The sequence below is a fragment of the Hevea brasiliensis genome, chromosome 2 (assembly GCF_030052815.1).
Source record: "Hevea brasiliensis isolate MT/VB/25A 57/8 chromosome 2, ASM3005281v1, whole genome shotgun sequence".
Taxonomy (NCBI): domain Eukaryota; kingdom Viridiplantae; phylum Streptophyta; class Magnoliopsida; order Malpighiales; family Euphorbiaceae; genus Hevea; species Hevea brasiliensis.
Window position 1 is genome coordinate 7,989,715 of NC_079494.1, and position 14,446 is coordinate 8,004,160.

The 14,446-nt window shown below is 37.5% G+C and overlaps 1 protein-coding gene across 1 annotated transcript; it reads right to left on the reverse strand.

Moving 5' to 3' along the window:
- Positions 1-41: 41 nt before the first annotated feature.
- Positions 42-8,651, reverse strand: LOC110670976 (triacylglycerol lipase OBL1-like). Its single transcript, XM_058143046.1, has 7 exons — positions 8,327-8,651; positions 7,786-7,979; positions 7,651-7,684; positions 6,953-7,560; positions 6,070-6,301; positions 539-555; positions 42-59 (listed from the first exon to the last, which is right to left on the reverse strand). Exons 1-7 carry the CDS (start codon positions 8,649-8,651, stop codon positions 42-44), a joined length of 1,428 nt encoding a protein of 475 aa, XP_057999029.1.
- Between the last annotated feature and the right edge of the window lie 5,795 nt (positions 8,652-14,446).

Sequence of the window (14,446 nt, forward strand, 5' to 3'; positions counted from 1 at the left end):
TTCATATAGACACCATGCTTAAATTTTACCAAAAATCATGACTAATTCTCTGCCCAAACCTGGATGACCAAACATTAAAACTCAGAAAATGGCCAAATGCCTGTTCATTTGGTCATAACTCTCTCTATATTGGTCCAAATGACCTAAAATTACATCAATGGACAGCTTAGACATAGGAATACACTTTTCATGAAGGCCACTTGACACCATTTTGCTTTTAACCAAATCAAATTGTTAGCATAAGTTGAGTCACTAAAACTGCTAACCCAGAAAATGACCAAATGAACAGTACGTGTTTATTTGGTCATAACTCTCTCTATACTGATCCAATTGACCTAAAATTACATCAATGGAAGCATGATACTTAGGGCTACAACATTGATTTAGACACCTTTGCCAAATTCTAAGCGTAAAGACCCTAAAAAAGGGTCAAACATACTGCCCTGAAGTTGGTTATTGCCCTTATAGGACTGAGAGTTCAGGTTAATACACTGACTATAACTCACTATACCAAGCTTGAAAAATTATGAAATTGTGCCTGGGAATCCCTAAGACATAGAGGAACATATCTTCTGAAGGAACCTAAGTCTAAAAATGACAATAAAATGATTAAATGACTGGTCAAAGTTTATTGATCAGAAATTGTAAATTCTGGACAACTTAGAGGCAAAGGGACCAATTATGGTATTTTGACCATAACTTGAGTTCTATAACCCCAAATTCAGTGATTTAAAAACTGAAATTCAAGTTTACACATAGAGAAGCATTTATTATGAAGGAAGTGTGACCAAATAGACATCCTAACCTAGTCAAATTCCTAGATAAAATAACACATCAAAATGAAACTAAAGAAAGGTTCATGGGAAAAATGCTGTATATATGATAATTAAAATACTCATAAGGATAATTAAATATTAAAAATGATATGAATATGTAAATTGGGACTAATGTCCTATTAATATGAAATTAATGGTACCAATGAATAGTACCAGAAAATAGTAACAGTGAATAGTGCTAAAATAATTAAAAATGTTTAATTGCCCATAGTATACCTAAACTTATTTATTTTGTTTGGATAAATTGGTATACCAATTAGGGACTACAGATAGCAGTACTGCCTACCGAGAAAATCATGAACTGATAATATATGTCTAGTATGATTGTTCTACAGGCTATATGCCTACTTACTGGCAATTGTGCCTACTTTATTTCTGGTTTTACAAGCCTGACAGCGGGTCTCGAGCCCGACAACTGGCCTTGTGCCTGACAGACGTATACTGGACAGACATATAGCTGTCTAACCAGTATACACCCATGCATCCGGCTTTTATAATTTTTTATAAGTTTCTTGGGCACTGATAAAAATTAATTAAGACTTAAAATACAATAAGTAATCATAAAAGATCCCAATAATGTTAATTGCTTCCAAAGAGTAATAAAAATGTAAAAGACCCACAAATTATGATTTGCAGATATTATTTCAATTGTTAAATTATTGTTATTATAAATTATGCACCACTAAGCGTTATGCTTAGCGCGTTGGTTTTCCATCGTGTAGGTACTGGAGATCAGTCCCAGCATCCACAGCAGCAGCACCAGTAGTGCATTGACAGAGCTCTGACCAGATCTGTCATTGTCCAGAGTCACCTCACCGGTCTTTTGTATTTTGGTAGGGCCCATGTATAGACTAGTATTTTGGTTCATTATGTTTAATCATGATGTATTTCATTTTGGACTTGTAATTAAACTTTGAGATTGAAATGAAAACTTGTAATTTATTATCTATGAATTTCTATAAGAATGCAATAGATGGTACTTCATTTTTAGATCTCATAAATAATTGTAAATGATATGATACAAGAGAATATGATATGGAAATGTGTGAAATGAATATGGACATGTTAACAGGTGATTAGTGGAAACCCGCCAGATGCTAATAAAACAGGGGAGGCCCTGTCTGGGTCTCCACAGATATAAGATATAAAAAAGAAAAAATTCTATACATAGAATACATGCTTTTAAATGACATTAAAAGTTTACAATAGATATGATAAAACAAGATAGAGTGCTCCGGCACTGAATGTGGCACTTCTTGCTCGGCTATATAATAGATGGGTAAGGGGTGTCAAATTTAGTGGTATCTGAGCAGAGGTTTTGGCGGTCCTAGACCTAAATAGTTAGAAATAGATAGAGTGCATCATATGCATGGGCCATTAAATAGGGTCGAGGTGACACTAATGCAGATCTGTTCTTTATCTATTTTATAGGATCGATGGAATCTAATCCTTTAGAGCACAGACCTCCAGTACCGATAGAGGAGGAAGTAGAGAGTCATGCACCCGCACCTACTCCTAGTCGAGGGAGAAGTGGTAGTAGAGCAGAGTCATCTCGAGGTACTGTGAGTAGGGCATTGCAGGCCTTCTATGAATAGATGACACAACTGTTCCGTCAGGTCGCCTGAGCCATTCCTCAGCCACAGCCACCACCACCACCACCACCACCACCTGTACAGCCACCTCCACCTCCACCTCCACCTCCACCTCTACAGCCACAGCCACCACCACCACCACCACCACCACCACCTGTACAGCCACCTCTACCCCCACAATCGCAACCTGTACACAGATCTCCACTAGAGAGACTGTGGAAGTATGGGGCAGTTGACTTCAGAGGTAAGAGGGATGATGATCCAGCCACAGCAGAGTATTGGCTGGAGAGGACAAAGAGGGTATTGCAGCAGTTGCAGTGCACCCTAGAGCAGTAGTTGGAGTGTGCTCTATCACTGCTATAGGAGGATGCATATAGATGGTGGGTGACAGTATCTAGAGTAGTACAGCCTGCACAGATCACTTGGGAGTTCTTTCTGGCTGAATTCAGAAAGAAATACATCAGCCATGTGTACTTGGAGGCTAGAAGGAGAGAATTCCTGGCACTGAGGCAGAGGCAACTTACAGTCTCTGAATATGAGCGGGAATTCATGAGACTTAGTGAATATGAATTAGAGCTAATGCCTACAGAGGTTGATAAGTGCAGAAGGTTTGAGGATGGACTGAATGACAACATCCAACTGATAGTTACATCTCACCACTTCATACATTTCTCCCTATTAGTAGCGTCAGCTCTGGATAGTTACATCTCACCTGCTTTTATAATTTGTTATAGGTTTCTTGAGCACTGATAAAAATTAATTAAAACTTAAAATACAATAAGTAATCATAAAAGATCCCGATAATATTAATTGCTTCTAATGAGCAATAAAAATGTAAAAGACCCAGAAAGTATGATTTACATATATTATTTCAATTGTTAAATTATTGTTATTATAAATTATGCACCACTAAGCGTTATGCTTAGTGCGTTGGTTTTTCATCGCGTAGGTACTGGAGATCAGTCCCAGCAGCCGCAGCAGCAACACCAGTAGTGCACTGACAGAGCTTTGACCAGATCTGCCATTGTCCAGAGTCACCTCATCGGTCTTTTGTATTTTGGTAGGGCCCATGTATAGACTAGTATTTTAGTTCATTATGTTTAGTCATGATGTATTTCATTTTGGACTTGTAATTAAACTTTGAGATTGAAATGAAAACTTGTAATTTATTATCTTTGAATTTCTATATGAATGCAATAGATGATACTTTATTTTTAGATCTCATAAATAATTATAAATGATATGATACAAAAGAATATGATATGGAAATGTGTGAAATGAATATGGACATGTTAACAGGTGATTAGTGAAAACCCACCAGATGTTAATAAAACATGGGAGGCTTTGTCCGGGTCTCCACAGATATAAGATATAAAAAAAAAATTCTACATATAGAATACATGTTTTTAAATGACATCAAAAGTTTACAATAGATATGATAAAACAAGATAGGGTGCTCCGGCGCCGAATGTGGCACTTTTTGCTCGGCTATACAATAGACGGGTAAGGGGCGTCACATATTCCCATCCCTCGCAGGTTGCCTATTTATGTTATGATATTGTATAATTTTTATTTACTCCTACAATTCCGTATGTATTAGAAATATTTATTTGATTGGGTCTGTAATATAATTGTCATGTGACCTGTAAACTTATTAAATGCATGTATGGTTGGATTGGATGAGGGAGACGAGCTCCCATTTATTTTTATGACATTTGATTATGTGGAGGGTGAGCTGAGCTCCCCAGTTTATTATATATATTGTATTTACAGGTCGAGCGAGTAAAAAACTCTCCATTAAATGGTCCATTTTATGGCTGGACTCTGTCCGGTTGAATTCTTAAAATTGGGCCCAAATGGGCCTTAGAGTTGGGTTGAGAAATAGTTAGGCTTACTATGGGCCTCGGGGGGCTTTAGGCTGGCCCAGGTCCAAGTGCCGGTTCGGCCCATAGGTTGAGTCATGACAAATTTGGAGTCAAACCACAAGAAATAATTTTCTGCTTTGTGAATCCTAATGTGAATGATCTGTTTTTAATCGAATTGAAGAAGTAAATCTTGTTAACAAAAAGAATTTTTGCCTCAATCTCATCTCTTTATAATCCTCTAACCTTAATACTTGGATTTTAAAGTTGGACTTATATTTCTAATATGGTATCAAAGTAAAATCTCTTTCCTTTGGGTTGTTTCTTGTAAGTTTATATGGAGGTGAGCTTTTAAGAAATTTTTTTTTTAAATTTTTTATCTCAATTTTGAAACCTTTTTATAACCTATTAGCCTTTAACCTTAGTAATTGAGTTTTAAGTTTGCACTTGGATTTCTAATAAATTTAATATGCTAAAAAATAGCCAAATCATGCCTTGCATACGAAGAAATTGACTTAGTTCCATTAATAATTAATTATCATCAGCCGATCCAAATTAATACTTAATGATCTGCTGATCCAAGATGTGATTTAAACAATTAATAGTAAGTTCCAGGGAATTCCAATATTGGATTTTTGTTCATTACAGGGAGCTTTAGCCTTAGCGTTTAGTGGAAAATGGAAGTCTTTTTCAGAATAGAAAATTCCCTTGCATCGTTAATTCAACATCATCACCACCGTTAATAATAGTTGTAATGCTAGTTATAAAATATTATTTATGATCATGTGATTCTATTTGTTGTCATGTTGTGCTTCAAGATATCCTTCAGCATAAAACAATTCTTTTTGAAATAAGGAGAAATATTATTAATAAAGAAGGTTGAAGAGCACTGAGAAAAGGCTAAAAACCCACCTGACCAAAACAACAAACAAGCCCAACAAAACAGAACAGTGAGTGCTAGTGCTACAAAAAAAAAAAAAAAAAGCAAAGAAGAAACAAATCATTTTTATGGAAATCATTTCATTTTTTAAGTCAATGAATCCTCTGTAGTGATAAATTCGGAGAGAATGCTTGATAAATTATATATTAATTTATTTTAATTTATATTTATATATGTAATTAAGTTATTTTATACATCAAAATAACTAAGTTAATATTGCAACTCATCTACTTATAATCACCTTTTAATTTTTTTTATTTTTCCATTGTGGGATATGTAATTCAATAAGTACATTGATTAGCCTTCCATGATTTTAATTTTTAGCTCTTATTGCCCCATGTTAACTAATTGAGTAAGTAAATTTACTTGGAAAGAAGAACATTTAGTTCCTTTGTGGATAATATATATATATATATATATATATATATATATATATAATATTGTGCGTTAATATTTAACCCTAGACTTTATGATTGCTATAATAAAATGCAATTCCTCGAAGTGTCTCTTAATTACATCTGTTGTATATACAACGGTTGTATTATAAAATTTTTTTCAAACTCAGACTATTATTTCAGCATTGTTTGTGCAATTCTTGTTTTTTTAATGTATATGAAAAATAATAAATTCATACCTCAAAAATGAAATTGCATAAATTTACATGAAAATATTGAAGGGAATTAGAAAAATAATTGACTCTTTTATTAAAATATAATGTTAACTGAGGATTTCTATCATGCAAGAGAAAAATAGAGGGGGAAAAAACTCGATAATTTACAAGGAATTCTATAGCAGCAAGCTGATAGAGAATATTTACAATTGTAAATCCACAGGCTTAGGTAAGGTTCTTGATCTAACAGAATTATTGTAATCCTGAAGACAATGAGCTGGTAATCCTGGAATCACTAACCCAATTACCATAAATAATCTCATAAGCCAACCTTCTCGATAGTCCGAGCCCTTCATGTAGGGGATGATAAAACTCCTAATCAGCTCCCATAATGCAATCAAATACTTGGGTATAGCCCATGACAAAGAGAAGTAGTTGTGACTCGTCTCCGCCTGCCTAATCTGAAATATTCAAATGGATAAATAAGTTAATACCTCATATCAATTTGAAATAAGAGTAATGTGTACTTTATAAAGTTTTAGATACTCTCTTTTTGAGTTAACTTTTGATATGAGTTAGACTTGACTCATTTTTTTAAAATGGTATCAGAGCCTCCTATAAGAGTTTCACATTGCAGGAAGATTCGACAGCTGGGCTGGTTCCAATTCAAACCGGTTTGGAATCTTTGGTTCTGGTTCACCTAAAAGGGTTGGAATCAGAACCATGAACTCCCATGGTTCTGGTTTCGGTTCAATCAAGATCCAAATCAAATGGTCCATAATTTTTTTCATTTTTTAAATGAAAATTAAAAACAAGTTTGTTCAGTTCTGGTCTGGTTCCGATTCTGAACCGGCTCTTAGCTGGGTCTCACTCTAGATATTCGATCCTGAATATGAGAGTGTGTTAATATCTACATCGGCCTTGCGACAGGATTAATATGCCTTTTATAAATTTTTGGACACTTTTTCTCCTTAAACTGGCTTTTGGGGTGAGTTATGCGAACATATTTTCTTTAAGATAATGCACAAAGTTAATTTTGTTTCTAAAAATAACAAAATGACATCGTATTATTTAATAAATAAAGGATATTGATCGTATTGATTTAGACTGACCTCTCCTTCGTAGCAACTGTTGTAATGGAGGCATGGGGCGAAGTGGTTGAAGAAGAGATTATCATCATCATAAGGCAACTTAGGCACCATATCATTGCAATAAACATACCTCAAATATTTTACATTATACTTTTTCAACTTCGTTTTCATGAACTCTCCAAACTGCTTATCCCCTACTCTTGGCTGCCCAAATGTGTAAACTCCTTCCAATTTCATCAACAACCAAACCTCCTCATGTAAAATCAACACAAACACGAACAATATTGCCAATGCTCCACCCAAGCTATGCCCTGTCAGTATGAATTTTGCCTTCTCATTCTTGTGGAAATTATCTCTCAACATTTTCCTGATTGTATGGTAAGCATATCTTTTGTCCAGGCCTCGCTCTATTTCCTCAGACCACCCATGCTTTGTCAGGCCAAGGGCTTTCATGAAGCCACGGTGGATCTTTCCAATCCCTTCGAGCTCGTGCCATGAAATATCAACATCTGTGCACCAACCACGAGCGTCGAAAGGACCAGTGCCTCTGAATGCGACCACAATCAGGTTAGGGTCAGAGGTCACATCTTGGAGGACGAAGGCCGGAGTTGAGGGTCGATCATGGTACTCTGTTAAGTCTTCAATCATTAATTGATACTAGCCACAGTAATTCCTTTGAAGGGGAAAGAAAAGTGTGGGAAAAATTGCTTCCTACGTACCATTGTAGAAGTTGAAGAACCCCAAGAACTCCATCTTTACACAAAGAAAAAAAAAAATATTAGGGATCATCGTCATAAAAAAAAAAAAAAATTTGGGTAATCCATTTATGGCAGTGAGGGTATTATGATACTTACATGCCAACGATCCTTGACAATGATTCTTATGAAGGCTTCATTCTCATAAGACAATTTTGCAGCCATCAAAGCCAATGAAGCATTATATGATCTGTTTCCATGTCTAATGGTCTTGTCTAGCTCTAGTCGCTTGTCAAGATTTCCCATAACGGATGTGAACGTCGCGGATGATCTGTCAGGCCAGACCATCCTTCCTGCAAAACCCTACTCGTTTTACATTATATGAAATTATTGCTTGCTTACATTCATGGGTAAATGGTAACCATACAGGTGGAGGGAGTTACTTCAATTTCTTAGTGGATTATGTATATCTATTACCAATTTGATGTAGAATGGTCCATTGTGTACTCAACACATAAATATGTGAGACACCAATATATTTAATTGGTGGATCTGACCATAATAGACCAAGTTTATGTATTCAATAATTTCTTTAATTTTTTAATTAATTTAAAATATACATGTCATGATATATATATAATTTAAACCAAAAGCAAAATTAAATGATGATAATTAAAAAGCACAAAAAGATCGAACAAACCTCTCAAAATTGTCAAGGGTAGCATAAGGAAACCACCATTATTTGATAGAAGATTGAGCCACATCTCTAATGTATTCCCCACTAGAGCCATGGGTTTTCTGCATAAAAGGAAGATTTTCTGCACGAGAAGGGAGATGAATTGCAGCCATTGAAGCTTATCTCTTTGCTCGTGTTTGGAGTTTTGGTAAGAGCAAGTCTTTCCCCAAAAAACAAAGCTTTTCTCTCCCAAAACAAAGGAACAAAGGAGACAAAACAGACTAAGAAAACTTGTATTTTCTGGCTCTAGCAACAACTCATTTTGACAAAAATTTGTTTTAGTGATCATGGCTTTGAAATTTGAATCAATGAAGAAGGTGACAAGTTGGGATATACTTACATTAAGTGATTAACCATTGTGAAGAAGAGTTCTACCTCAAATCATCCGCATTTAAAGATGATTTCTAAATTCTAATTTCTAAAATAAAAGATTGGTCCATGAAGAATTCAAGAATTAGCGGTTTTCCTATTAGCCTGGTGGGTTAATTGTAGCATAGCTTAATTAAGATGCTTATTATGGATTTCAAGTTTCAACATTAATTTGCTTATGAAATGTTGCATTCAAAAATAATGGGCTTGAGAGTATGCTCTTAAATCATTGCAATAAGATGTTAAAAAAATTCATTGCAATAAGAAAAATAAAAAAAAAGAAGAGATGAAAGTAGTGACGGATTAAAATTTCATCACAAAAATATTGATTAGCAGTGGTGTCACAAGAATTTTTGCGGTCGTCTGGACGAGCTCTCACCGAAGTGGGAAAAGTGAGGAGTCGCCACTTTAATTTTGAGGGAAATTAAAGAAAACCATTTGTAAAGATAAATTAAGAAGAAACCACTTCGAAAACAGAGAGTTTAAGTTCGGGGTCCATATACGGGTGAGGAAGGTGTTAGGCACCCCACCTCGTCTCTCAACGAGGGTAAGCAGATTTAACATTATACTCTTTATAAATTAAAATTGGTAAGTGGGGGTTTGGAGTGGCGACGTTAATCCTTCATAAGGATAAAAGGAATATTTGATACTTCACTATTCAGGGCTGCCCAAGAACACGAGTACATGAGATGATCCTTAGTGAGTAGGTATCGGGTAACGGATCTTTGTTTAGGGGTTACTTTGTATATTGAAATTGTGATATTTTAATTCAGGTTTTAGTTAAGAGAATTTGGGTAAGGACTCTCTCCCGATCTCTTGATGTTTTAATTTAAGTTGGAAATTTTGGATAAGAACTCTCCTTCGATCTCCACATATTGTAAGATTTTGGCTGAGAAACGGGTAAGAACTCTCCCCCGATCTCTTAAAGTATTCTGTTTAAATTTTTAAGTAAAGAAAGTCGGATAAGAACTCTCCTTCGATCTCCACATATTTTATTAAAATTTTTGGCTGAGAATCGGGTAAGAACTCTCCCCCGATCCCTTAAAGTATTCTGTTTAAAGTTTTAAGTAAAGGATCTCGGATAAGAACTCTCCTCCGATCTCCACATATTTTTTTAAGATTTTGGCTGAGAATCAGGTAAGAACTCCCCCCCGATCTCTTAAAGTATTCTGTTTAAAGTTTAAGTGGGAGATTTTGGATAAGAATTCTCCTCCAATCTCCACATATTTTATTAAATTTTTGGCTGAGAATCGGGTAAGAACTCTCCCTCGCTCTCTTAAAGTATTCTGTTTAAAGTTTAAGTGGGAGATTTCGGATAAGAACTCTCCTCCGATCTCCACATATTTTATTAAAATTTTGGACAAGAATCGGGTAAGAACTCTCCCCCGATCTCCTAAAGTATTCAGTTTAAAGTTTAATTGAAGGATTTTGGATAAGAACTCTCCTCCGATCTCCACATATTTTATTAAAATTTTGGATGAGAATCTGGTAAGAACTCTCCCCCAATCTCCTAAAGTATATTCATTAGAATGGAGTTTTGTAAGAACTTGGAACTATGAATTCAGGTAAGGGGTTTTTCTGGACCCCTCTTTTTTAGGGGGCGGAGTACCGAAGACACAGGAAGTCAGGGTAAAGCTTTTCCTAGCCTACGGGACCTTATAACTAGATAGTGGACAAAAGACCGAACTCTTTGCCGATCTTCCGCCTGATTATTTTATTAGAACTCTTCGATTAGCGATATCCGATCTCTTTTGTCGCTAGTCCGAGATCCAATCTTATCTTAATTCCCGATCTATTGTATTTTTGCCTAGTTTCGTTCTAAGGCTCGATCTCATAACTAGTTTATTTGACCTATTCTTATTTCTGATTTATTTGACTTTTTGCTAGGCCTATCTTTTGTCACTTTTTATTCATTCATTCTCGAAGCTCTCATGTTAAGATACTTCTACCAATATCTTTTAGATTATCTACAAGTTGTCCATGACCTGAACGTCTATTCTCGAAGGAAATGAAAACTAAAAGGAGATAAATAGAGTTTACGAATGAATAGAAAAAGAAGACCAGGGAAATAACTATTAGCCTGGATAATCTACTTTGGGACTTTAGTGCGGCTGAATATAAAAGAAATTTTAAGAATAAAAACAGAGAAAATAAAGCACGAGTATTCAACAAAATGACAGTCTAGACACTTACCAGTGGGAAGTTGAGGAGACGCATGGAATGACTCCGGAATCCACAAATCTTGCAGAGGTGAATACAGACGACCGAAGGACTAGTACTTACTCGAAGTAACAGGAACCAAGTCGGAATGAAGTTGAGCTTGAAGAGTAATGTACTGATATTAGGGTGATGAGGATAAAACTGAACGAAAATGGTCTTACAGAGTACTGAACAGGCACTGAAAATGAAAATTTCAGGGTTCAGAACTCCTTCGATGAAAATACTTAAGAAAACTGGTTTCTAAAGTTTCTCAAAAGCTCAGAATGGCAAAGTAGGAAGACTGAATCAAATTTCAAAGTTTTTCCGCTATAATCATCACCACCTTTTTTTGTCCGTCCCCTCTATAATATTGCATGCGGGTATTTATATGGAACGGGTGCTTATCATGGAGGGTCAGGATCTCATCAGGGGAGACGGAGGGTTTAGATTCAAAAGGACATAATCCGATGTCTGAGAATTAAAGAGAATCAAAATGGAGGGTTGAGATTCTATGCAGAATATTCGTCCTTTCTTCTTTTGATCCAACGGCTCAGGGTCTTACCTTACAAGATGAATCCGAAGGCTGGGAATAAAAAGCGCCAAACCTATCATCTGCTTTTTGATCCAAGGGCTCCGGGCCCATCCTTACAATTATGATCATCGGTGGAGATTGAAATGTACAGGACTGCCATAACTATTTTGGCATCTGTCAGCTAAGCAGGCGTTTCTGCAAATGAGGCGTGTGGTGAAGATTTGATCACGCTTGCAATGCTTTAACTAACCCGGCTCTGATTATGAAGAGAGTTGATTGAAAGTTATTTAATCTCTCTGTGCTTTTCGATCTCCATTTCTTGCGATCTCCCTATTATGACCCTCTCCTTTCCGATCTCTCTCGTATCGGGTCTCCTCTCATTTCTCGATCTCACCCATTCTAGATTTTTCTTCTTTGTCTGACTTGCTTTGGTCAACACAATTAATTCTTCAGTTACCGATGCATCCACTTCAGTTTCTGTATGCAATAAATGCTCAGGCCCTATATATATGCACCTACGGGAAATCCCCTTCACACTTCAATTTTCCTCCAGTTTTTTTTTTCAATGCTCCATTTCTCCGGTAATAATTCTGATTATGGTTGCTACTTTTGATATTTTCCTGACTATTTTCTTCGCCCTTCGCCTGAAAATTTATGACCCCGGTGATCGGAGAACCATGAGAACATTATCTGATGACAGTGCGGGAATCGGACTAATTTACCGATCAAGATTGAAAGTGATGATCGTGCCGATCTCGAATCGGTCTACCTGATCTCGGGCAAGAGGACTGCTAATTTCAATCTTAATGTCGGTGACCGCATCTCGAAGTTCATTTGGCTCCCATCAACAACGGGCGTCCCGACTGCAGCTTGGTTCTGGTCGATGACATCAGCAATGACTCCGCTCAATATCATGAGAGTCATAATCACCCTATCTAAGCTGCATATCTATCCAATACTTGTGGCTGGCTTTCTGATCAAACACATCTTTTGATTCAGCCACAAGACTAGGCTTTGACATAGGCCATTACTAGGTAAGATGTAGTGATGATCTTTAGAGATCGCCCAAATGATATAATCCAATCTTTAAAGATTCCCCCAATGATGTAATTCAATCTCTTGAAATTGCCCAAATGATGTAATTCGATCTTTTCGAAATGAAATAAAATTTTATTTGAAGGTTTTTATTTTATTATTGCATTAGTTATTTTTCCAATCTCTGATATACATGTCCGATCTGATCCCTAAATGAATCGCCATTAGATGATCCATGGTTTTGGAAGTTTGTTTGATCTGAAGACCTCAGCTAACTGATCTCATTTATTCGATTTTTTATTATGTTTCTAGAACCTTCTTGCGACGTGTCGAGGAAGCGGCTGGTTCCTCTAACTGATGCGTCGCTTGGGACTTCGTGAGCATTTAATGCTTAGACGGGTATAAATAGGGGCGAGGTGAGTCAGTCATTTCCTTATGTCATTTTTAGAACCTCTTTAGCAATCCCAGCGTTTTCTCTCATTTTCTCAAGTTTTTCCGGCACCGATCACATTTCGGTAAGGATTTTGATTCTTTTCTCTGTTAATTTCTTTTGTTTTCCTGGAAATGAGTAGTGCCAAGGGTCAGAGAGCTACGAGCCCGCCTTCCGTCCATATTTCATGGACCTTGGAAGAGGGCGATGTGATTAGATCAGGTGGTCGAACCAGCACGGTCATCATTTCGGCTACTGGTCCAGTTACCAAACTGAAGCGAGGAACTTCTTCAAGGAGGGAAAACCTACCAGTTGATGAGCTGCTGTCTGTTCTGAGGGAAACCGATCTCCAGTCCATAAGTCAGGAGTACAATCTGCGGATCAATTCCTTCGAACTGATCAAGTGCCATGGCAACCATCGGGCCGATCACTTCTTTGATGAAGGCAATCTCATCATAGTATACGAAGAGCAGCTGAAGGCCGGGCTCCGTTTTCCTTTGGACGAATTTTACAAGGCCTTCCTAAAGTTCCACCATGTCTCGGTAGCTCAAGTGCATCCAAAGTCTTGGCAATCTTTAGTAGCCTTTAGGGGCCTCTGCCGAGCCAAGAGACTAGAGCCCACTGCTAAAGTCTTTGCGCGCTTTTTACCGATCTCCCTTCTTCACTGAAGAACTGGAAGGATCGGTTTTTCATCCTCAAGACTAAGGATCGAAACGATTTTGAAGGGATCCTACACAATTGGAGTTATTTGGTCCCCCAACTCCCTAAGAAGCTCACCTTATATAAGGACGAAGACGCCATGGTAAAAGAGTTAAAATCTCAGGCGTCCACCCACAAATTCTTGTGCTTAGATGCGATTATAGCCGAACTGAAGTGGTGGATGATGCGCCTGATCATTGACAAAGACTACGAGCTTCAGCTCTCTGACCTCGGCCCTGGTATTATCCATATCTCTAGCTTCTGAATCTTAGCGAACTCACTGACTTCTTCTCTGTGCAGGTCTGACGGGTGGCGACACTTCCAAGGAGAGCCGCAAACGAAAGAGGGAGGTCTCCTGAAAAGTGTGGGTGATGAAGGGGGCCACCGTTGCTGATGCTCAAACCCCCTAGTGGGAATTGGCAGAGGTACCGAGCTCCCCTCCCTGACCTCAGGAGCAGCCGATCCCAGAGGTGGAGGTCGTCGCTCCTGCTCCTCAGCAGATCAAACTTCCACCTCCCCTGCCTCCTCCAATCTCTTCCAATGTGGAAGGGGAGTCCTCGGGTCCTACGGTTAGGACAGTTTCCCGGGGTGCTCAACTCCTGATCCAATCGCTGGAAAGGAACCGCTCTACCAGAGGAAATCCTGGCCTAGCCAAAGTTATGGGTGCCTCCATTTGCTTCTAAGAGGATCGGAATAGATTGGCAGAGGAGAGCATTGATGATATTCTAACTCAGACTATGAGTTTGGGCTTGGAGGCCATCGCAAATCGACACGTAATCAGAGAGAAGGGCCACACTTTAAAGAGGGAGATCCTTAAGGT